Raw genomic sequence first — 23,342 nt, forward strand, 5'->3', positions numbered from 1 at the left:
GTTGTAAGCTCACCTGTAACTATCGTGACAATAGGCTCGTTTGGCCTCGCCTGGAAAGCAGACGAGAGCAGGCGAGCACAGTCAGGCGAGGCGTCAACAAGTCGAACACCCCCGCAGCACACTCACTACACTTTCACAACAATGAACAAGGCTCATTCAGGCTTAGTTTTATAACTTTTACCTGCTGCTGCACATCACAGCACAGGCTAAATGATGCGACATAAATATACATTATGTAAAGTCATTGAATAAATGTGTTTTTATTGAAAAAGTGGCGTCAAGTAAGCAAGTGTTGTTGGAGCGGATATCACAGTGTGCAACCATGTTACATTACATGTTACAAACTACCCATTTCCCTATTCACGTTGTATTTGCGAGGGGTATACCCACCGGTGGATGTGTGTTTCTCTTAGGGTTTCAATTTAATTTCATTTTATTTTGTCCAATATTCAAATATTCCTGAATTGCATTTTGTGTTACAAATAAGTATTATTTTTATCTAAATTTTTAGCCAGATTTGATGGTTTTCTTGTCAAAAGTTAGCCGCCTCAAAGCCTTCTGGGTAATATCGAAACAATAGAGAGGCAAAGTGACCGCCTACTTCCTGCTTCAGCACTGAACCAGAGATTTTCATCTGCCATTTATTTTCCCATAGACATTTTGTAAAATGCTTATAAAAGCTTTTACTGGTTCAAACCAAACGGTACAGATATATTTAGAAACAGGGGAGATCGCATAACATCTCACTGGGACCAAAACGTTAAAAAAAATGTGTGTTTAAAGAAAATCTTTTTTTTATGTTTTTTTTTGTTTTGGTCGGAGTGAAATGTTCTATGGTCTCTCCCGATTATAGCGTTAGCTGAACCGTTTGGTTCGACGAAGTAAAACGGTATGCTGGTGTTTGGACTGAGAGAGCCTGGTGACGCGAGGTTTGGACAGGAACATCAGCAGCAGATCCATTCACAGCGCTAGCTGGCTTTAACTGAAACTACACATGCATGAGCAGGAACTGCACAGAGGTCTGCGATTGGCTCTGAAATTTGCCCGCCCCACAAAAGTTCATCCTATCCAAATGTGGAGTGGGCGGATTCAAAAGCCTGAAAACTCCCCGCCCTTTTTTGAAAGACTGACCAAATCTGTTTGGCTCAAAATCAGTCTCAACTGTTGAGTATCTCTTTAAGGCAGGTCATTGCATTGCACTTCTGAAGCTACTGAGTAAACTCAGAAGCTCAGCTCCATCATATAATGGACATCTATGACTGGCCAATGTTTGGTTTTTAATAAAAGGCTTGGGCCGATACTCTAGTATCAAATATCGCAATATTTTCCACGGTGTTGAATATCTAGTTCCTACGCATTATAGAATTCCTGAAATAACACAGATGGTTTAGAGGTGTATCCCAGGGGATTTGTTCAATTCTCTGGGGAATTTGGGAATACAATTTTATTTTACAATTGGCTCAATTTACCCCAAAATTTTGAAGTAATGAAAACGTGGTTTGAAGTTTTATTAATTTTCACTTGATGAATGAAATAACACAAAATGAAGAAGTAACATATATTATGCAGGCAACATAAAAAAAAAATTATAAAAGTCCCATCTCAAAAGAACTCAAGATGGCCACTAAATGCAATAACAGATTAAAAAATATATATCATTCCTTCGTCCCTTTTCAGGAGGAAAGCGACGAGGATCTGGTCGGCCTCCTGGACGAGTCGGACCGGAAGAGGAGGAGCAGCAAACCGCGCGCTGCCGGCCGCCACCACGCTCACAACACGCAAGCAACACACCACCACGTCAATGCCACGCTAACAACACACCACGACGCTAACGACACGGCAGCCAATAGGAAACGGGACGAGGACGACAGTGACGAGGACCTCCTCAGGGTGTGAGCTCACAATTCCCTACCTCCTTCCTCCACCGTCCAATCAGAACTCTTCTCTCTCAGTGAAGGTCTCCAAAGCAGCAACGACAACGAAATAGAAAACGACCACCTGTTGAAAGCAGAAACCAACGCCCCCCCCCCCGCCCCGCCCCCTTTGGGACTTTTTGTTGGACTGCACTGCACCTTTACCAGGCCTCCTCAGATCTCCATCATGTCCACTGACTGCGGACTACGGTTTGTTGATATTTATTGAAGGCTCAATATTTATTGAAGGCTGAATATTGAAGCGTAACTCTGGCCGTGTTCCACCTTGACCCTTCTCACCCAAATCTTTCTATCATATCGATTCTGAAATCCCGCCCAACTGCTTCAAATCCAGACCAAAACACTCCAAAAGTCAACCCCAAAGAGTGTTTAAAGCAACTACGAGGAACTTGCATTTTGTGTTGTATTTTGCGACCAAATACGGTACTGTTGTTAGTCCGCAGACTGCATTTACTGAACACGGAGTCTGTGACCAGCGGGTCGGCCGAGCTGCGACAGGCCGTCCGGGGCTTCTCCGAGCCATCGAGCCTGTCCTGCTATTTTATTTACTGCAGTTGAACATTATTGGTTCACTCACCGGCCAGAACACAAATTACAACCAGTTTCACACGGACGTGAATACAGGAAGTCCCGCTGTGCACTGGTCGTGCACAGGTATTTATATATTATATATATTATTTATATATTATACATTTATAGTATTTTTAGTATGGCCAAACTCCTCGCTGATGGTCTCATTTAAGATGTGAGGCTTCAGTATCAAATTTAGACGGTAAAAACCAGTTAAAAGTTCCTCGCTGTGGCTTTAAACATGTTTGATCCAGGTCGAAAATAGCGATGTTAAAGGAACACGCCAACATTTTGGAAGATTCGCCTCTTTCATCTTCCAATAGCAAGACGAGAAGATGGATGTCCTTCTTTTCTCCGTGCGTCCAGTAGGAAGTAGCGATGCGCCCGCCTGCTAGTTAGCTTAGCACAATGACTGGTAGTCAAGGGAATGGCTAGCCTACCCCCATTAAGTCACCAAATACACATTCCAACAGTGCCAAAACGCTCTTGTGTACTCTTATGTACACATTGTAACTCGTGCATTTACCACGTTATGAAATAATGCAAAATTACGAGCCGCAATTTTCAAAGCACATAGCTGGAACTTCCGGTTTTATCAGGAAAGTAGTTCCGGCTATGTATTTGCTTTGAAAATGACAGGTGGTGAGTACACGAGTCACAACATGTACATATAAGTGTTTTGGCGCTGTTGGAATGTGTATTTGGTAACAGGGGTAGCCATTCTCATGACTACCAGACAGTCATTGTGCTAAGCTAACTTTCTACTGCACGCACAGAAGAGAAGGGCATCCATCTTCTCGTCTTACTATCGGGAATATGGCAAATAGGTGAATCTCCCAAAATGTCGGCGTGTTGCTTTAAGATCAGAATAATCTGTTCTATAGATTTAGGCGGTCGAGGTATTATTAGCTTCTGTTGTTTCTAAAGGGAATGAGGAGACCATTTGTCTTTCTTGCTGTTTACAGTTGCGCCAATAGCAGATCTTTCTCTTTCTTTCCCCTTGAAAAGAAAATGTGATGCCTTCCTGACGATGAACTTAGTTTGCTCACTAGACAAGATTGATTTTTGTCTCGCTTTGATCAACAAACGATGATGTATATAGATGATGATAATGTTCTATAATATGGACTTTTCATGTTTGTTGTTGTCTTCACTGGTGAATTGCGCACTCTTTTTTTTTATGATTATTTAACTGCTGTCCGAGCTGATTAGCGGTGTTCTGTTCTGTTAACTGTGCAATGTACGAACTCAAGATGGCCTTATGAAGTACGAATGGAACGTCGACGTTATGAAACCTTAGCTGTGCACATCAGTTAGACACGAGGGGCTGTTTCCCTTGTTCCCTCTCCCACGAAAGCCATATTTGTACAACCACCGCTGGCAGTGATGTATAGAAGTTGCCCCTCCCCCCCAATTTGCGCACGCATACATCACATCACATGCTCAGTTTCTGAATTCCGCTCTACGCTTTGGGAAGCCGCCATGTCAAAAGGTTTGACATGTACAGTAGTGCCAAAACTCGCCCAGTTTTAGCCAAACGCATGTAATAGTAGGACTGAAAAGCCACTAAGCCAGAGTGACAAGAATGTATGTAGATTACAGCCAGGTCACTTTAGCAATTGAGCTCATTGCAAAAGGGAGTAGAGAGGGCAGGGTTATTTGCTCATGTTTGTATTTTTCTCGAATGTCAACATTTTGCGAATGTTCACAGTATTTTACTTTTTTCGGACTCCAGTGTTCCATCACAATGCAACACAGTACATGCACAGTAGACCCGTCGCCAGTATTAGGTTCTGATCCACGCTCAGTTTGTTTTCTTCAGTCTGATCCATAGTGGAAAAGTTGCTTATTGGACAGAGTTTTGCTAACCTGTCATCTCGGCCAGGGCAGAGATTTTGGTAGCGGGTGGAGTGCAAACAAATCTGCTTCCAAGCCCTGTTGCTGTAGCTTAACATGATAGACTTTGAGTAATTCCTCATTTTGTATTTATTTGATAGCCCCAAAAACTGCACTCTATCCTAGACTACATATTTATTCCATTAGGTACGTTGATTGTATTGTCCGAGGTACGAAACAAAGCGGGCAGAAGGTGGATTCACCAATGTGATTTGAGCGAATTCAGGGACAATTCACAGATTCTCCGCAATTATTGTGAGGTGGTGAAGATCAAGATCACGCGAGCGCTCGTGGAAAACCTTATTTTAAACCTCTCAGTGTGATGTCATCACTAAAATCAGGCTCTAGCCATATGCACTCAGTCCAAAAACAAAGTGTTTCACCATTCAGGGTATTTCTAAAGCTTTGTACACGAGGATTTGTTAAACAAGAGAAGAGTTTTTCTAACACACCACTCCTCCTACAAGACACACAAAAAAGCAAATAGTTGATTCGCTAGTGAGAACATCCATAGTCTAAAGTGGATGAGTTTAGTTTGTGCCATAAGTAAGAAACTCCCAACATCTAGCTGTCGGTATTGGTAACTTCTCCAGCTGGTTTTTCTTCATATCTGGGAATTGAAGTGGTACCAGATCCGGAAAATAGACACCATGTTCGGTGTTCACTTCAAAAGGTGAATGTGCACTGATTGTAATGATCTGACCCCGTGGGATGCTTTTTTCAGTTGAACACAATACTAAGGAGAGCATGCAGAATGTGGTGATAGTATTATGGTCATCAGTAGCCTGGTAAACCAGCCGGTCACGTGACCTCACATTAGCCTGCTAAACCAGCCGGTCACGTGACCTCACATTAGCCTGGTAAACCAGCCGGTCACGTGAACTCACATTAGCCTGGTAAACCAGCCGGTCACGTGACCTCACATTTCATTTCGTTCTTCGTTCCCATCTGGCCTGAAGCTTTCTCCCAGTGTATCACAGTGGGCGGAGTTGGGCGGGTGTACTTGCCTTGACAGACAACTCCTTCACATAATCAGCGTTGGATCCAGTCAAACCCAAATCCAGTCGGGAGAACGGCAAAAACATATTTTCCGCCAAGAAACTTGGCGCGGTTGCGGCGATACTCCTGTACTTGTTTAATTGTTGTTATTGAGACTTATTTCTGCAATAACTGCACTTTATGGCTGTTTAAACTAGACGAACATTGACATGACTCCTCGAGGCGGACAGGCAAGGAGGCGGCCATTATTGTTTTGTTAGTGCAGTGCTAGTGATTGGCCAACTTGCGCTGTCAATCACAGGGCACTGAGCGCAGTCGCTGATTGGCTCGTCCACTTTGCAGTTTCTGCTTAAAGCCGTCCCAGGGCTTGAGGCCAGACGGTCCCGCAGAACGAAATGAAATGTGAGTTCACGTGAGCGGCTGCTTTACCAGGCTAGGCCATCAGGGCAGGGTCCCAAAGAATACTGAAATCAGTGTGATTACTTGAGACAAATGGCTCCCAATGCATTGTCAGAAATAGATATGTCATGTTGAAAAGTGTGTCTAATTGAGGAAAGCAACCCACATGCCGACAGAGGAATTTAAGAGGTAATCCGCGAAGTTTGTCTAAACAAACTGGAAATGTAAAACACCTTCTGAGGATTTTTCACAGAAAGGACCTTCACCGGCTGTTTAGAACAGCAAATCTGTTGAATCACGAGCAAAAGGAATATGTATTTATATAAAAATGTCGCAGATCTCTACTTGAATCTCAGAATTCATAGCGATTCTCTTGCAGCGTGTGGACTTCTCTTTAATTAGCCGTAAATGTTGCTGTGAAAATGCAACACTTCAAATCTCGGCCATTTATGAAAGCAGTCTAAACGCAGGTGAAGGCTTCTATTGACGTTCAGCACTTTGCAACGAGAAGTGCCACTACCTCTCCTCAGGGGAGACGAGTGGATGACAGAAAAGAAGTGCCACTACCTCTCCTCAGGGGAGACGAGTGGATGACAGAAAAGAAGTGCCACTACCTCTCCTCAGGGGAGACGGGTGGATGAAAGAAAAGAAGTGCCACTACCTCTCCTCAGGGGAGACGAGTGGATGACAGAAAAGAAGTGCCACTATGTCTCCTCAGGGGAGACGGGTGGATGACAGAAAAGAAGTGCCACTATGTCTCCTCAGGGGAGACGAGTGGATGACAGAAAAGCGGACGATCGTGTCGCGCGTGTGAATGATCATTTTGTTGCTCACGGTCACATAATGTCTATCTCTGCTGTATTAAGCACCAAAGTATGTGCAGCTCATCTGCGTGGTACTGTACTGAACCTCCTCTTTCTTTTGCTCTTTCTTTTGGGTCATTGCCGGTAGGCTTGGGCTGATTTTCGCTAATATCAAATATCACGATATTTCCCAAATATTGCAATATTTCCCGAATATCATGATTTCGAAAATTTACAAAGAAAATACTTTTTTTTTTGTCAATTTTGCACAATCTGCCCTGGTGCCAACCTTTATTTCACTGCATAATGTACATTATTGGTACTGTTCAGAGCATTGTATTTGTTGCTGTAAAGGGAGAGGTAAGGAAAGTAAGTGAACAGCACATCAACCTCTCAGTCCCTTAGTATTCATACTACTAATAATGATATGTAATGTATGTCCCTGAAACATAAGATACCATACATACATACATACATCGGGGAGGGAAAATGCTATATTTTGGCAGGACTATTATCACGATATTTAAATTTGGATATCGCCCAAGCCAAATTGCCTGGTTAAGGCGAAAGTATAATACTCATACATTTTCAGTCGCCTTCCTCATTGAATGTCTGTGAGCGAGGTCAAAGGAAGAGTTCAGCGTAAATATGAGGCCTCGCGCGCCGTGCAGTGTTAAAGTAGTGACACAAAAGAGATGAGCACGAGATTATTCATGTGTTTTGACGAGAAGATGAATGAGTCGGTACTATGGGAGGTGATCATGATGTTTTAGTTGGTGTAAGTTATGTTCTCTGATATGTTTTACAGCTTTTTGCCTGTTTTCCTATTTAAAGAAGATGTTGATGTAAAAAATATTGCATTATTTGAATAAATAAGAGATCAGCTGTTGATCATTGTGGTTTCATTGTGACAAGAAAATGTATAATAATATACTGAACATCACATGTCAGAGATGTAGTTATTATAGTTATATAGTAGTTAGTTATAGTTCAGTAGATTCAAGCAAGCAAGCATTGTTCGAATGATGTTCTCTGTCCTTTACCTTATAATTAAGCAGACTTATTGTAATGGGATTTGTTTTACTTTAAAGAGGACAGGACACATTTGATCATATGACTGTTCATTTGCATTTCACCTCAGACGAGACAAGTCTGAAATGTACCTAGATTTGCTAGAAAGATGAATAACATTTCACCCTTTCGCCAACTAGGGCGCTGCTACATCACATCACTAGGTCGCCTGTACAGTACAGTAGTGGACAGTGTTGGGCAAGTTACGTTCGTAATATACTACATATTACTAGTTACTTTCATTTGAAAGTAATAAGTTACTTTACATTGTAAAGTTTACAATATTACTGTCTGTGTAGAGTAAGTCGTTACTTATTACATTACTTTTGCATTACTTTCACCAAAATAACAGCAGCAGCAGAATGACATCGCTGACCCGGAACCATCCTGAAAAATAATTTCAACCGCCTTGAAGTGAGTGTAAACCGTCCAAAATTCGAAATGGCATTTCCTTTGTTATTGTCATCGATAGTGGTTATTTGCGTAAAAGTTTGATTAGGAAATGATTGTATCTTTATTCAAATATGTGCTTTGATTAAAAAAAAGAAAAAGTAACTCAATTTGTAACTTGAGTTACTTGACAAAGTAACTGGTATAATATTACTTCTTCCTCGTGTCCGGCCGTCCTCTATATCACGTCTTTCCAGTGGTTGGCGCAGGCGAGTGCAGCGGCATTCGGCTCGGCCAGATCATCTCCAGTGCATTTTGGAGCATAGCTACATCTCATGATGTGTTCCATTGTTTGTGGCTCGCCGCACACACATGCATCAGAACATGTTAGTGTCCATTTTTTCATGGCTGCCTTGCAGCGTCCTTCGCCGACCCGCAGACGGTTCAGTGTTTTCCAGACGGCCCAAGGTTGGTCATGGCCAGTCGCTAGGCATTCGTCTGGGGTGATGCCTCTCTCTGTCCATTGGGTTGTCTGGCTGCCCAGGCTGTTCCACTGGTTGTGCCACTCTGTAGTCCTGGCAGCAGATGGTGTGGTCTCCAGTTCTGCAGTGGCATCCAGGAAGCTGCTTCTGGACCTGAGCCGTTTCTGGGGGGCAGAGTGTTGGTGGAGTGAGTGCCGGTTGTCATGGGCCTGCTTTTTGCGCTCGGCTTTGGCGGTGACTGCTCTGCGGATGTCAGGGGGGGCGATGCCAGAGAGGGCGTAAAGGCAGGGTACGGGGGTTGTTTTAATGCACCCAGTCACTATCCTGCAGGTCTCGTTGAGGATAGGGTCTATTTTGCGTGCATGGCTTGATTTATACCATGCTGGGCAGGCATATTCGGCGGTGGAAAAGCACAGGGCTAATGCCGTTGTGCGCAGCGTACTTGGGTGAGCTCCCCACTTTGAGTTGGTAAGTTGACGCAGAAGGCTGTTCCTGGTGGACACCTTAGCTCTCGTCTTCTGGATGTGTTCCTTGTAGCTGAGGGTACGGTCTAAGGTTACTCCCAGGTAGACTGGGTGCTGGTGGTTTTCAAGCCTTATTCCGTCCCAGGTTACGTTGAGCTCCCGTTTAGCCTCCTTGTTTTTGAGGTGGAAGCTACAGATTTGGGTCTTCCCAGGGTTTGGACGTAGGTGGTTTTCCAGATAGTATGAGGACATATCTGTCAGTCCTTGTTCCAGGGTTGACTCGACTTCTGGGAAGGTATGCTGCTGCGTTGTCATGGCTAGGTCATCTGCGTAGATAAACCTGCTGCATCCTTCTGGTAGGGGCTGGTCATTGGTATAGACATTGAAGAGGAGAGGTGCCAAGACACTGCCCTGCGGCAGCCCGTAATATTACTGAAATCCTATAAGTAATAAGTTATATTACTGAGTTACTGCTAAAAGTAATATATTACATGTAATATGTTACTTTTGTAATGAGTTACCCCCAACCCTGGTAGTGGAGTGTTGGCAGTAAGGATTTTGAATTCTAACAGGCTCACGGCACACAGTATGCTGTTGTGTTTCTGACTTGGATTGTGGTTGTTTTGATTCATCAAAACATTCCAAATCCTTACTACCAACACTCCACTACTGTTACTTCTGTACTGTACAGTCAACCAAGTGACATCATCTAGCAGTGTCCTGTCTTGTCTGAGGTGAAATGCAAATGTGACCTGCTCTGACGAAATCAGTCACATGTAGCGCTGTTTGTGTAGAAACGTGATTTTATGAAAAAAATATTGATTTTGGCTGTTTTGGGGTTTCACCAGATTTTGGCTTTCATTCTGTGTAAAGATGAATGTGAAATTTGAACGGTAAATCTAGTTTTGAAGCTCATAAAGGTAGAGTGACAAGCAGAACTAGCCTGCTTTGTCAATCTTTGAGGCTGTTTTTCTCAAAAACATAGATGGGAACATGTCAAGACATAAAGGGATGCATCGATCTCACTCAACCTTTGGAGTAGAAAGACAATTTTTATATCACCCGAAAGCTTAAATTCTCCTCTTTCCAACAGTGTATACAACTCAAAATGTGTTTAGGAGTCAATGTGACTGATTTTGATAGAGCAGGTCACAAATGAACTAGAGTCATGATCAAATGTTTCGTGTCCTCTTCAACTCCTAATTTGGAAGCTAGTTGAGGTAGTTCACTGATGACAGACTGAGGAAGACAATGTTCTTCAATGTATTTGTTGAAATTAATTAGCTGATATTGCCTTTATAGTGGAGCAGATTAAAGAAAAACCGTTCACATCTGCAAAGGAGCACCACAATTGGCACAAAATTTGGGGATTGTTTTTTTGACCTCTTAGCAACTTAAAAAAAAGTCTAGAGTTTTCCAAGATGCCATTTCCAGCCCGGAAATACTATTTTCCTTAGTTGTACTTTATTGTCCACAAGGGAAATTCACTTTGATCAAGTCAGTACAAGGAAAACAAGACAAGACACTATAAAAACGTAGCTAAGATCGCACCATACAAAAAAACATCAAAATACCACAGTAAAATACCAATAAAAATGAAGGATCTTGCTATTAAATGTATGATCACAGAGAAGCCAGATTTATTCAATGTAAATTTAACAAACACCAATTCGCAATAGCTGCAAGCAGATATGCGAATTTCCGATTTCTGTGGACCAACCAACGGACCAACCAACAGAGTGACTTAGGCTGCATTTAGTCTGTCTGGTACAAGTGACCCAATTCTGATTTGTTGCTCACATTGTAGCACATATCCAATATGTGTTAGGAAGAAAGCACATGGATTTGGATATTGTCAGGTCCCGATTCATGTGGAAATAAATCCGATATGAATCGGACATCACCAATGCGACTGTCATCTCAGCGGACATATCCCCCTCATGCCAAATGAAACACAGGTGAAACGTGTTCGTCCACATTAACACACACAACTGAAGTCAATGAGGCTTAGAGTTCCAAAACTAAAAACAGCCAATCACACTGAATAGAAAGGCCACACACACACACACACACACACACACACACACACACATTATTTTTTGCAAATCAATCATTTAGTTAGATTTGTCACTAAATGATGGTGTAATTATGGGTCTTTTTGGAACTGTGAAGAACAGGTCCCCACTGACTTCCGTTGTTTTGGAGAAGGCTGCGTGCTATGAAGTTGTGCCGGCAACCTTCCTTGTGTGTAAAATGGACAAACTTTACCTGTGTTTCAACTGGCTTGAGGAGGAGGAGTGAACTTTGTATTGTATGATTTGGCAGCCAGCTTGCAGTTTGTTTGCTGCTCCCCTCTGCTCCTCATTCAAACACACTGTGAATCCAATGCAAAGCTCACTCTGAAGAAGAGCAAGTGTCGAAACGTCAGTGCTTGATCTGCACCTTCTAATAAACCATCTAAAGACGACCTGAGTGCTCCAGTATTCTCCTTCTGATGCTACTGTGGTTCCTCAACTGTTGAACACCAGTCTCCGTCTTCCTAACTGCGGTTTAGCGCATGAACTTTCTCTAAGTTTGAACTTCACCTGTGTTTACACTCGCATGAGGGGGAGGAGCTAACTTCACCTGTGTTTGTTTACACTGGCTTTTGGGTGAACTATTCCTTTAAAGTCAAGCTGTGTTGGACCAATGCCTACAGATGGTACTGATTGACAGCTTGACTCGTGTGTGTGTGTGTGTGTGTGTGTGTGTGTGTGTGTGTGTGTGTGTGTGTGTGTGTGTGTGTGGATGTGAGAATGTACATGAAGAAGAGAAGGGAGCTGAATACGTGATAACGCACGTGTTGTAACGGTCCACTGCTCGGCCTGTAGCGGGACACCGAGGCGTTGGTGTGGGACCTTTGCTCCGGCTTGCCCTGCTATAAAAACCCAAATCGACAAACGCCTCGAGGGACACCCGACCTCCTCGCCGGTGAGGCCGTAGACTCTGTTACAAGACGGTTCCACAGCGGCTGCGTTCATCCTCCCCCGAGAGAAAACAAATCGCGTCCGGACGCAGCCATGACCACGTTCGACGACATCCTGGAGGAGGTCGGCCAGTTCGGCCGCTGCCAGAAGCGCATCTTCGCCCTGATGTGTATGGTGTCCATGCCGTGGGCCGGGGTGTACGTGGGCATCGTCTTCCAGGGCTTCACCCCGGATCACTGGTGCCGGGACCCCGGGGTGACAGAGAAGAGGCTGGCCTGTCGCTGGAGCCTGTCCGACAGTCACAGGCTGACACTGCCCCAGGTCAACAGCTCTGGAGTGCTGCAACACAGCAGCTGTGAGCAGTATGAGGTGGACTGGAACAGCACCGCGCTCACCTGTGACTCTGTAGAACTGGAACTCAGCAAAACGCCAATGACGGCCTGCAAAGATGGCTGGGAGTACGACTATGAGGGAAGAAGGTCGTTTGTTACTGAGGTAAGATGAGGAGATACTGTCGTTTTGTTTTTGTTTGTTTTTTAATCGTTTATTTACACAAGGAAATAATACAACCGAAGTATAACAGTCAAACAAATATAGTAAGGAATGTGCAGGAGAGGCAAGAAACTCTAGGGGCTTATAGAATTTTAAAATTTTCTTCCTTAAACAATAACAATTAAAATTAAATTAAAATGAAATATAAGAAAAAGGGGCAAAAAACATACAGTAGTAAATAGCATGTAAAAAAATAGTAATAGTACAAGATACTACTACAAGATGGAACTTCCGTATTTGGAGAAATTGGGTTCTTGCAGCAGCAAATAGTAGCAGACTAGCACAAAAACAGAATAAGCAATAAAAAACCATAGGCAAGGCAAGTTTATTTATAATATAGCACAAAAAGTGTGTTATATGAAAGAAAAATTTGACAAGGCAATATAAGACAAAAAAATCTGAAAGTGCATTAAAACAATTCAAGCAAAGGAAGAAACATAGAAAAGATAGATATAAAATATAAAACAAATACATTTTTAACAAATAATACAATTAATTAAAAAATATTAAAATAATTGTGAGGTTATATAAACCGATGCAGCCAAAAGTGCAGCTGTAAAGGAATATAAATAAGTAGGCTATAGCAAATGGGGCAGCTATTACAGAAAACATAAACGATAATTCCAACGCACAGATTTGCATATTTGTGGAGGTGCTACAGGGGGTTCTTGAGAGAAACGGTAAAATGGGAAAAATATAATAATATATCGTGAAAATAAATTAAACTTTAAAATATATCTGCTCAGGAGCCACTAATTGCAACTCTTTCTCTCCATGTCTTATTTTGTAATGTGTAATGTATTCTTCAAAAGGTGGGTTATCATTCACTCATTGCATCATAAGCTGTTATAGTTTTCTCTTGCCCTTTTCTAAACAAAATGTTGTCGGGTAAAGGGGGTGCTTGGATTCAGAAATCAGGGAAAGGTGGTACTGAAGCCAAAAAAGTTTAAGAACCACTGTCATAAGGAGGAACTCTTTGTATTTATTTAAAGTAACTACAAAAATATGTATTATTACATGTATTATATTAGTATTAGTATTGTATTAGTATTGTATGATAGAAGAAACCTACAACAGTATGGTATGGCAAAATGCTTCACAAACTTCACTTCCCTCAATGCCAAAAATGAGAGCAATTTTGAAAATATTTCATACGGAAGGGACCACATAATGGAAGTTGACCACAAGCTGGTTGTCTTTCTGAATTGTTTCTGTCCTAGAATGGCCACAGTGGTAATTTTTACCTTTTTGAAATGTATATGCAATAACTTGTTAAATTAAAAAGAATACAATGCTGCTGGTACCTGACTTTTCCTAAATGTGTCAGTATTTTTTTACTGTTCTAATAGTTATGGAATTCTGGCCCTTCTAGTGTTAAAGCAATATTCCACTTAGACACATTAGTTAACTGATAATTAAGGGTTAATTAATGTACTCTTATTGTACTGGTTTATTTGTGGTATATCATGTTGTCAGGGTTTCATGCTGTTCAAGTGCCAAATAACCCTCATGTTAAAACCATCCGGAATATTGCTGAAAGACAAAAAATGCATAAGAAATAAGACACTAATGTTACTGTGTGTGTGTGTGTGTGTGTGTGTGTGTGTGTGTGTGTGTGTGTGTGTGTGTGTGTGTGTGTGTGTGTGTGTGTGTGTGTGTGTGCGTGCGTGCGTGCGTGCGTGCGTGCGTGCGTGTTTTGGTCATATAGTTTGACCTAGTGTGTGCAGATGGCTGGTGGGTGGATATGTACCAAGCCACTCTCAATGTGGGCTTCCTGGTTGGGAGCATCGCTATTGGCTACCTGGCCGACAGGTAAGGCTCTAGAGTGGTTAGTGTTGTTGAGATGTGAGAGTATCGATGTGATCAATTGAATTGAAGTGATTAGGTGTTCTCTAGGTGTAACACTTAATTACCGAGGTCATTGGTTCCCAAACTGTGGTCCGCGGACCTCCGCCTGGTGATTCGCCAGAGAACAATCACTCTTCCGGGTATATGACACTTTGATGAAGCGTCATACCCGGAAGAGTGACATAGGGACTAAACAGCTGTGTCACTGTGACTTATGCTGCATTCATGTGCTCCTCGGATACATCGGATTTACCAGCGGTGACGTGGTGATTACGACAGGACCCCGTTCAAGTGCTCTTGGTGGGAACGAGCAACAAACATGGACGCTTGTTTTCTTGTGGCTGGTGTTTTCTTACTAAGTAGTGGGTCATTATGGTAGCTACTGTACATAGGTCATAATGTGCAACTACTAAACATAAATGATAGCTACTATGAACAGAATAACAAAATATATAACTTTTTACAGTCAATTGGTGCCACGGACTCCATACTTCCCGCCATTGTTGTAGTCCCGAATCCTCATGCAACGTCACAACGTCGGAAACTCGTGTAGCATTGAAATCTCCGAAATTCCGTGATTGAAATGACGATGGTGCCGTTCTATTTAGGTGTTCTGGTGCTATTTAGGTGTTCTGGTGCCAGGGCCCTCATTAATGTTATTGGTTACACCTGCTGTACCTTCTGCTTTACCACCTCAAAGTGGTTGCTGTGAAAAGGGCCTATGGGAAATGTGGGGCTTAATTTTGAGACACACTAGGAACTATGAAAAAGAGAAAAAGCCAGCACTCCAAATGTCTTTTTTGTTGATTTATTTCCTCATACACCTGGGCAGCAGCAACGAACGTTTCAGTCAAAGTTGCTGCTGCCCAGGTGTATGAGGAAATAAATCAACAAAAAAGACATTTGGAGTGCTGGCTTTTTCTCTTTTTCATATCTCGTGCTTGCCCTGCACCCAGTGAGTTTTTAAATATTTTCGAGTGTGCCTGCAACCTGACTTTCTACTTTACACTAGGAACTAACAATACCACTAGCGTGAGATAGGGGGCGACCAGCCGTCTCCACCATGGTCTCATTTCTTTACGCTATCACATTTCATTTGACAAAGACAGGTTGATGCTACCTGATTGAATGACAATGCTACATACTAGGCTCTAGCACCAACACTGAGAGAATGCCTACATGATTGAATGATGGAGAGATCAGACCATTGACACTCTTCTCTTCTCTCCTCTTCTCTTCTCTCTCTCTCTGCAGGTTTGGCAGGAAGATGAGTTTCCTGATGTCCAACCTGCTCAACGGCATCGCAGGCATCCTGGTGGCCGTGGCGCCTAACTATGTGACTCTGCTAGTCTTCAGAGCCTTCTATGGCTTTGGTGTGAAAGGAGGCTGGGTGGCTGGATATGTTCTGAGTAAGGACACCATGATTTAACCCTCAGGAAAGAATGGCTTTCTTGGCAAAAAATAAAAAATAAACTTTAAAATGATCTAAGTGAAAGTACTGGAATGTAGCAGGAATATTGATTTGACAATGACAAAGATGAACAGATCAATCTTGTTAGGATTTTTACTTCCCATTCAACTGAATGAGGCCACGAAAATAGTGGACATTTAACATTAACCTAATTTAAAACAAAAATGCATTTTTATTCACATCGCGAAGGGATACCATTTAGGTAAGATAGTTCCTGTTTGGGAGACCAGATCTGCTTTTATCTTTTAATTCAAATAGGTTTTCAGTCTGTTTTCGTGACCTCATTCAAATTAATGGGAAGTAAAAATCTCAACGCTACATCTGATCTTGGTGATTAGTTTATCTTCTGGTTTTCATGGTGGTAAAATATCCACAGACGGTGGATGCTTTTAAAAGAGGACTAAAAACGTTCCTTTTTAACAAAGCCTTCTCTTAACTTTGTGATTTTTTGCTTTAGGTTTCAGGTCTTTAGGCCTTTCAGGCCACCTCTCTAGGCATTTTATTATGTGACTTTTAATGCTTTTTATGCTCCAGTTTTGGTTGATCATTTGCGCTCCTGTTTGTTTGTACTTCTGTTGCACTTTGAGATTTTATTGCAACTGAAAAGTGCAAAACAAATACAATTTATGATTATTATTATTACCTGTGTGTCAGTCACAGAGCTGGTGGGGGTGGAACACAGGAGAACCGTGGGCGTGCTCTACCAGATGTTCTTCAGCGTTGGCATCCTCCTCCTCCCTCTCCTCGCCTACTTCATCACAGACTGGCGCTGGCTACAGGTGGTCATCACCGCCCCCTACATCATCTTCCTCTCGTACTATTGGTATGTTTAAACATGAATTATCCATTAAACATAACATGGCTTTAAAAAAGTAAAGTTAGTATCATGGCTTTAGAAAGGATTTATTCACGTGTTGCTTCATGGAGATCCTAGAAATTAAGTGATTTGTTTGTGCCTTTTCTGCAGGTTTACAGAGTTATTACTCTGAGGCACGGGAAATCATTCCTGCCGGTGGCCATTGGTCTATTTAATGCCTCTCTTAAAAGAGCACCTCGGAGACGCTCAGTCTCCCTGAGATTGAGCCAGCCGATAGGCTAACTGGAAAAGTGCCTGGCTGAGCCACGTGTAACGTATAGGGCAAGCCGAATAATATAAGTTCAGTGTGCAATAAAGATAGGCTAACTGGAAAAGTGCCTGGCTGAGCCACGTGTAACGTATGGGGCAAGCCGAATAATATAAGTTCAGTGTGCAATAAAGATAGGCTAACTGGAAAAGTGCCTGGCTGAGCCACGTGTAACGTATGGGGCAAGCCGAATAATATAAGTTCAGTGTGCAATAAAGACAATTGGCACGTAAGGTATACTTACTCTACGTATTGCTTACTTAGACGTACTCCACTATTTTGCCCTATTGCATTTAATACTGTTTACTGTTTATACTGTTTATACTGTCTATTCCATGCTATGTTGTGTTCTTTCTTCTTCTTATTCTGCTTATTTTACTATGGCATTACTACTGTGTATTTTACTTTATGCTATCTGTGTTATGTGAACGAGCAACTGTAACTTGTCCCAATTTCCCCCCGGGGATCATTAAAGTCTTTCTGATTCTGATTCTGATTCTGATACTGGGAAAGTTGACTTGTGCATTAAATTATAATGTCAGCAGTCAAACATGAGGGGTGTTTGAATGGGTCCCCCTCTGTTAATAACTGATAACTCATTTTAAGGCAATTTCTCATGAATTAAGAATCAGAATCAGAATCAGAATCACTTTTATTGCCACAGTATGCAAGTTACATACGAGGAATTTGTCTTAGTGTCTGTATGCAGCGTAGCGGTCACATCAACATACAGGGATAAGAAGTAGGAAGATAACTAAAGGCAATTGCAAAGTTGCAAGTGCAATCAAATCGAATCAAATCGAGTCAATATATACAATATGTACAGTGGTTCCCAACCTTGGGGTCACCTGGAATTTAACTAGGGTCGCCTGATTTTTATTTTTTATGTATTTATTTATTTGACACCACACACACAATTTAAAACTACAGATAGATTTTAGCTACTGGGACGTAAGTTGGGGTGGCAACCCACAGAGCCCGGTCCCTCTACGTACCAGAGCCCTCCCCCTCCCCCGGTCCCGGCAGAGTAGTTCCGGAGCAGCGGATTGAGTGGCCCTGACCACGTGACCACCGTCGACCCTCCCTAGAGGGCTGACCGTGGGTAGCTACTGGGACGTAAGTTGGGGCTTGGCCAGCCCCGGCTGGGTCACCTGGGCGAGGGTGTATGATGTTGCGAGACCCGAAACATCCTATGACCCCAGGGTACATCACTGAGGATACGTCCCAGTTATGCATCCATGCAATGTTTTTTTTCTTTATTAGGGCCACTTGTGATTTATTAGTTTTTTTACTTATGGGTTTAAAGTGATCAACTCTAAGATTTCAGTTTTGTTCTCTTGGGTGACACCTATGTCGATGAGTCGTAATTCCCCTCCCCCCCCCCCCGCTTGCTATTTTTTGTCTTTGCTCCAGATGAAATGTTTTATGATCACTGACGATTCAGTAGCGAGTCAAACTCGTTATATGAGGTTTTTCTTCAAAATGTCTATGGAGAAAATGAATGGGGAAGTGTCTTCCGGGGCTGGAAACGTCACTGAAAGTCTGTTGAGCTTTATAGTAACCACTAGGGGTGTCACGATACACTCAGTTCACGATACGATACACGATATTGGGTTCACGATAACGATACGATATTTTAACAGTCTTTTTTTGCCATCGATTTGTAAGTTGAGGGGGCATCCGCCACGCTAATTTGAGTAATTCCGCCATTTTCATCCTCCGTGTCTGTAGGCTAACGTCCCTCGTCTGTTCAAACAAAGCAATGAAAAGGAGAGCGAGCATGCAATCAGATGCAGATCAGTGCCACCATGTTCAGCTTCTTTTTCTCGCGATATGAGATTTCATCTCAACGATACATATTGTCACGTTTTGATATCGCGATATATCGTGGGACGATATATCGTGACATCCCTAGTAACCACCCCTCGGGGACCAATACATTTATTCTGATTCTGATTCTGAATGCTAGCAGAGACTGTAAAAAGTCGCTTCTTGTTATCCTACTTCACCACAGTAACCTACAGAGTGAGTCTATTGTGTTAGCCCCGCCTACCCTGTGTCACCACAGTAACCTACAGAGTGAGTCTATTGTGTTAGCCCCGCCTACCCTGTGTCACCACAGTAACCTACAGAGTGAGTCTATTGTGTTAGCCCCGCCTACCCTGTGTCACCACAGTAACCTACAGAGTGAGTCTATTGTGTTAGCCCCGCCTACCCTGTGTCACCACAGTAACCTACAGAGTGAGTCTATTGTGTTAGCCCCGCCTACCCTGTGTCACCACAGTAACCTACAGAGTGAGTCTATTGTGTTAGCCCCGCCTACCCTGTGTCACCACAGTAACCTACAGAGTGAGTCTATTGTGTTAGCCCCGCCTACCCTGTGTCACCACAGTAACCTACAGAGTGAGTCTATTGTGTTAGCTCCGCCCACCCTGTGTCACCACAGTAACCTACAGAGTGAGTCTATTGTGTTAGCCCCGCCTACCCTGTGTCACCACAGTAACCTACAGAGTGAGTCTATTGTGTTAGCCCCACCTACCCTGTGTCACCACAGACACCAAGTTCATAAATGCTGCAATACTGAAAATGCAAAGGCAATGGGCCATAGGCTCAATCACCCTCATGTTAACTCACTATCGTGGCTGAACAGACATTTATTTACATGAAAGCCTCTGAGATGATCACTTTAAGCCAGGATTCTGAGAGCGCCTTGCCTTAAAAATACGTAGTCACCCAAGCCTTGCAGGCCTGGAGGTCAGATGTATTGTACAGTATGCATTTTCATATTATATTTTGCGGTTTTCAGAACATCTCATGCTGCTATACCTTCAATAAAAAAAAATATAAAAAAAAAAAAAAAAAAAAAAAAAACATAATACAGCATAGTCAGTGTTCCAACACAGCAGTGTGGTGCTACCAGCAGCGTAATGTGCTCATGTGCTTATCAGAGATGTAATGTGCGCATGTGCTTATCAGAGATGTTGTGCATGGGCTCACATGCAAGGGCTCCATGAGAGGTCAGCTGGGCGAGTCACTCATCACCCCCGACTCCATCAAAGTTGGCCAGAAACGGGTCCCAAATAGTGGAACATTTCCCAAGTGAGTTGGTCCTCAAGATCCTGAGTCTCTCCATGCGCACAACTAAGACCATGTCCGTCAGCCACAACTGAAAGGAAGGAGGAGAGGGAGACTTCCACTCCTTCAGAATGAGTCGCTTGGCGACAGTCGTCCCCAGCGTCAGAGACTGTTGCACAGCTGTAGGGAGGAGCAGTGAGGATTCCGAGCAGCCGAAGATGGCAAGTTCCGCCTCCAGTTGAAGGGTTATTTTATAGGCCTTAGAGTACCAGTCAAATACTTTGGCCCAGAATCCGGATAGCAAAGGGCAACACCAAAAAGCATGGGTCAGTGTGCCCTCTGACACCTGACACCTATCACATAGTGGTGAGACAGAAGGGTAGATCCTGTGCAACTTATATTTTGAATAATGAAGACGGTGAGCAACTTTAAATTGAATGAGCTGGTGCCTGCTGTTAAGGAGGTCGGAGGTATTGAGACGCGTATCAGTTTGTATGCCGACGATGTAATATTATCCCTACATAATTCCGAAAAAATTTACCCCCCCTCTCCTAGAATTAATCACCTCCTTCGGTCCAAAAAACGTATTATGAAGGAATGGAAGTCTCTTCACCTTCTTTCCAACTGTGGTTGACGGACATGACCTCTGTTATACGAATGGAGAGACTTCGGTTTCTGAGGACCAACTCACTTAAAAGATTTCTAACTATTTGGGACCCGTTTCTGGCCTACCTTGACGAGGTTAGGGGCGACGGGTGATTCGCCCGGCTGGTCTCCCATGGACCCTCTTGTGTGGGATTCCATGCATTTTCTACAAACACATAAGCACTTGATGCAGCTGGTAGCACTGATGATATTACTGATGTACCGGAATTTGAATGTCTGGGGTTCCTACATTTTTGTGACATCAAAGTGGGGTCACAAGCCAGAAAAGGTTGGGAACCCCTGAATTAGGGGATGAATTAATGTACTGTCAAATTGAATATAAGGATATTTTAAGGGGTTTGTAGATTGTGCCCCCCCCCCCCTCAAAGCATTAATAAACAGCAATGTCATTTCCCACCATCTTCTTTGATAAACACCAACCAACAAGGCTCATGTAGTGCTAGCTTCATGTAGCTCATGTAGTGCTAGCTTCATGTAGCTCATGTAGTGCTAGCTTCAACAAGGCTCATGTAGCGCTAGCTTCAACAAGGCTCATGTAGTGCTAGCTTCAACCAACAAGGCTCATGTAGTGCTAGCTTCAACAAGGCTCATGTAGTGCTAGCTTCAACCAACAAGGCTCATGTAGTGCTAGCTTCAACAAGGCTCATGTAGTGCTAGCTTCAACCAACAAGGCTCATGTAGTGCTAGCTTCAACAAGGCTCATGTAGTGCTAGCTTCAACCAACAAGGCTCATGTAGTGCTAGCTTCAACCAACAAGGCTCATGTAGTGCTAGCTTCAACAAGGCTCATGTAGTGCTAGCTTCAACACGGCTCATGTAGTGCTAGCTTCAACAAGGCTCATGTAGTGCTAGCTTCAACAAGGCTCATGTAGTGCTAGCTTCAACAAGGCTCATGTAGTGCTAGCTTCAACCAACAAGGCTCATGTAGTGCTAGCTTCAACAAGGCTCATGTAGTGCTAGCTTCAACCAACAAGGCTCATGTAGTGCTAGCTTCAACAAGGCTCATGTAGTGCTAGCTTCAACCAACAAGGCTCATGTAGTGCTAGCTTCAACAAGGCTCATGTAGTGCTAGCTTCAACAAGGCTCATGTAGTGCTAGCTTCAACAAGGCTCATGTAGTGCTAGCTTCATGTAGCTCATGTAGTGCTAGCTTCAACAAGGCTCATGTAGTGCTAGCTTCAACAAGGCTCATGTAGTGCTAGCTTCAACCAACAAGGCTCATGTAATGCTAGCTTCAACAAGGCTCATGTAGTGCTAGCTTCAACCAACAAGGCTCATGTAGTGCTAGCTTCAACAAGGCTCATGTAGTGCTAGCTTCAACAAGGCTCATGTAGTGCTAGCTTCATGTAGCTCATGTAGTGCTAGCTTCAACAAGGCTCATGTAGTGCTAGCTTCATGTAGCTCATGTAGTGCTAGCTTCAACAAGGCTCATGTAGTGCTAGCTTCAACAAGGCTCATGTAGTGCTAGCTTCAACCAACAAGGCTCATGTAGTGCTAGCTTTAACAAGGCTCATGTAGTGCTAGCTTCGATGCGAGACTCAGCCTTCATTCTTCATTCTGAGTCTTGAAGTAGCACCCCAGTATGGTGTTACAGGCTCTGCTAAAACTAAGATCATCTCTGTTGTTCCGGATGTGTAATTACGGGTTTCCACCCATAGATGATGCTGTTTCCCCACTGGGAAGTGGAAGAACAACAACAAAAGACAGAGAAATGACAGGCTCTGGCATGTTTACAAGGCTCGGTATTGGAAACTACGCAATATTTGGGAACACCGACTAGTATATTTTTCAGATAACAACCTTGTGCAGAAAATATGTACTGTTTTATTGTGATTGTTATGTTATATTGAAGATTTAAGGCCATTTTAGCAGAGCCTGCAATGCCATATTTGGGTGCTACTTTGAGACTCAGAATGAAGAATGAAGGCTGTCTCGAGGCTAATGTAGTGCAAAACACACAGATCATCTGAATGAAGCAGATACAGAAATAGGGGGGGGGAACCGCTGGATGACGTGTGTGCAAAAGTTCCTCCTCAAATACTTCAAGGTTCCAAAGATTCTAGAGGATTAACGCTAATGTGTATAACATCCAGTTTGTTGGCTCGGACGGCTTCATGGAACTTCTGAATTTGCAGGTTCATCCCGGAATCTCCAAGGTGGCTTCTCTCTCAGAACAATTCCACCAAGGCTGTGGAGATCACCGAGGCCATGGCCAAGGAGAACAAGAGGACTCTTTCCAAGAACATCGAGGTAGCTGGTTGTTTAAAGCAAGGACAGGCACTAAGGCAATGATTCTCAGGACACCTAGTTTAGTCCACATTAGAGCCAAGACCCCATTTGATGAGATGTTGTCTCTCTGACCTGATTTGAGAATCTGAGAATATTCTTTATTGCCAGATATGATTTTGTCCAGACGTCCATGACTGTCTGTATTGTAGGTAGAGAGAAAACAGTCAAACTATGATCAAAACATTCATTCTTCTACATTCTCTCCTGGAAATTAAAGAATTGTTACGTTTTAGTACTTCTTCGATTTACCGGGGATCCACTGGAACCCCCTCAAAGACCCCTGGTGGTCCCCAGACCCCATTTTGAGAACCACAGCAGACACACAAAGCTGTGGTAAAAAATACA

The 23,342-nt window shown here is 43.0% G+C and overlaps 2 protein-coding genes across 2 annotated transcripts in view; both read left to right on the plus strand.

Annotated features, from left to right (window-relative positions):
• Positions 1 to 7,490, plus strand: part of igf2r (insulin-like growth factor 2 receptor) — a gene marked incomplete at its 5' end in the record, with an annotated part of 144,593 nt that extends 137,103 nt beyond the window's left edge. The window contains one exon of the mRNA XM_083642893.1: positions 1,678 to 7,490. Within this exon, the coding sequence (XP_083499019.1) occupies positions 1,678 to 1,896 (219 nt within the window). The 3' untranslated portion in view covers positions 1,897 to 7,490. The remainder of the gene's footprint in view (positions 1 to 1,677) is intronic.
• Positions 7,491 to 12,067: 4,577 nt separating this feature from the next.
• slc22a2 (solute carrier family 22 member 2) overlaps positions 12,068 to 23,342 on the plus strand; it is a gene marked incomplete at both ends in the record, with an annotated part of 31,760 nt that continues 20,485 nt past the window's right edge. The window contains 5 exons of the mRNA XM_083643421.1: positions 12,068 to 12,469; positions 14,235 to 14,338; positions 15,629 to 15,783; positions 16,500 to 16,668; positions 22,844 to 22,958. Coding sequence (XP_083499547.1) covers positions 12,068 to 12,469; positions 14,235 to 14,338; positions 15,629 to 15,783; positions 16,500 to 16,668; positions 22,844 to 22,958 — 945 coding nt within the window. The remainder of the gene's footprint in view (positions 12,470 to 14,234; positions 14,339 to 15,628; positions 15,784 to 16,499; positions 16,669 to 22,843; positions 22,959 to 23,342) is intronic.

Source organism: Poromitra crassiceps (assembly GCF_964638095.1).
Source record: "Poromitra crassiceps genome assembly, chromosome: 9".
NCBI classification, from domain to species: domain Eukaryota; kingdom Metazoa; phylum Chordata; class Actinopteri; order Beryciformes; family Melamphaidae; genus Poromitra; species Poromitra crassiceps.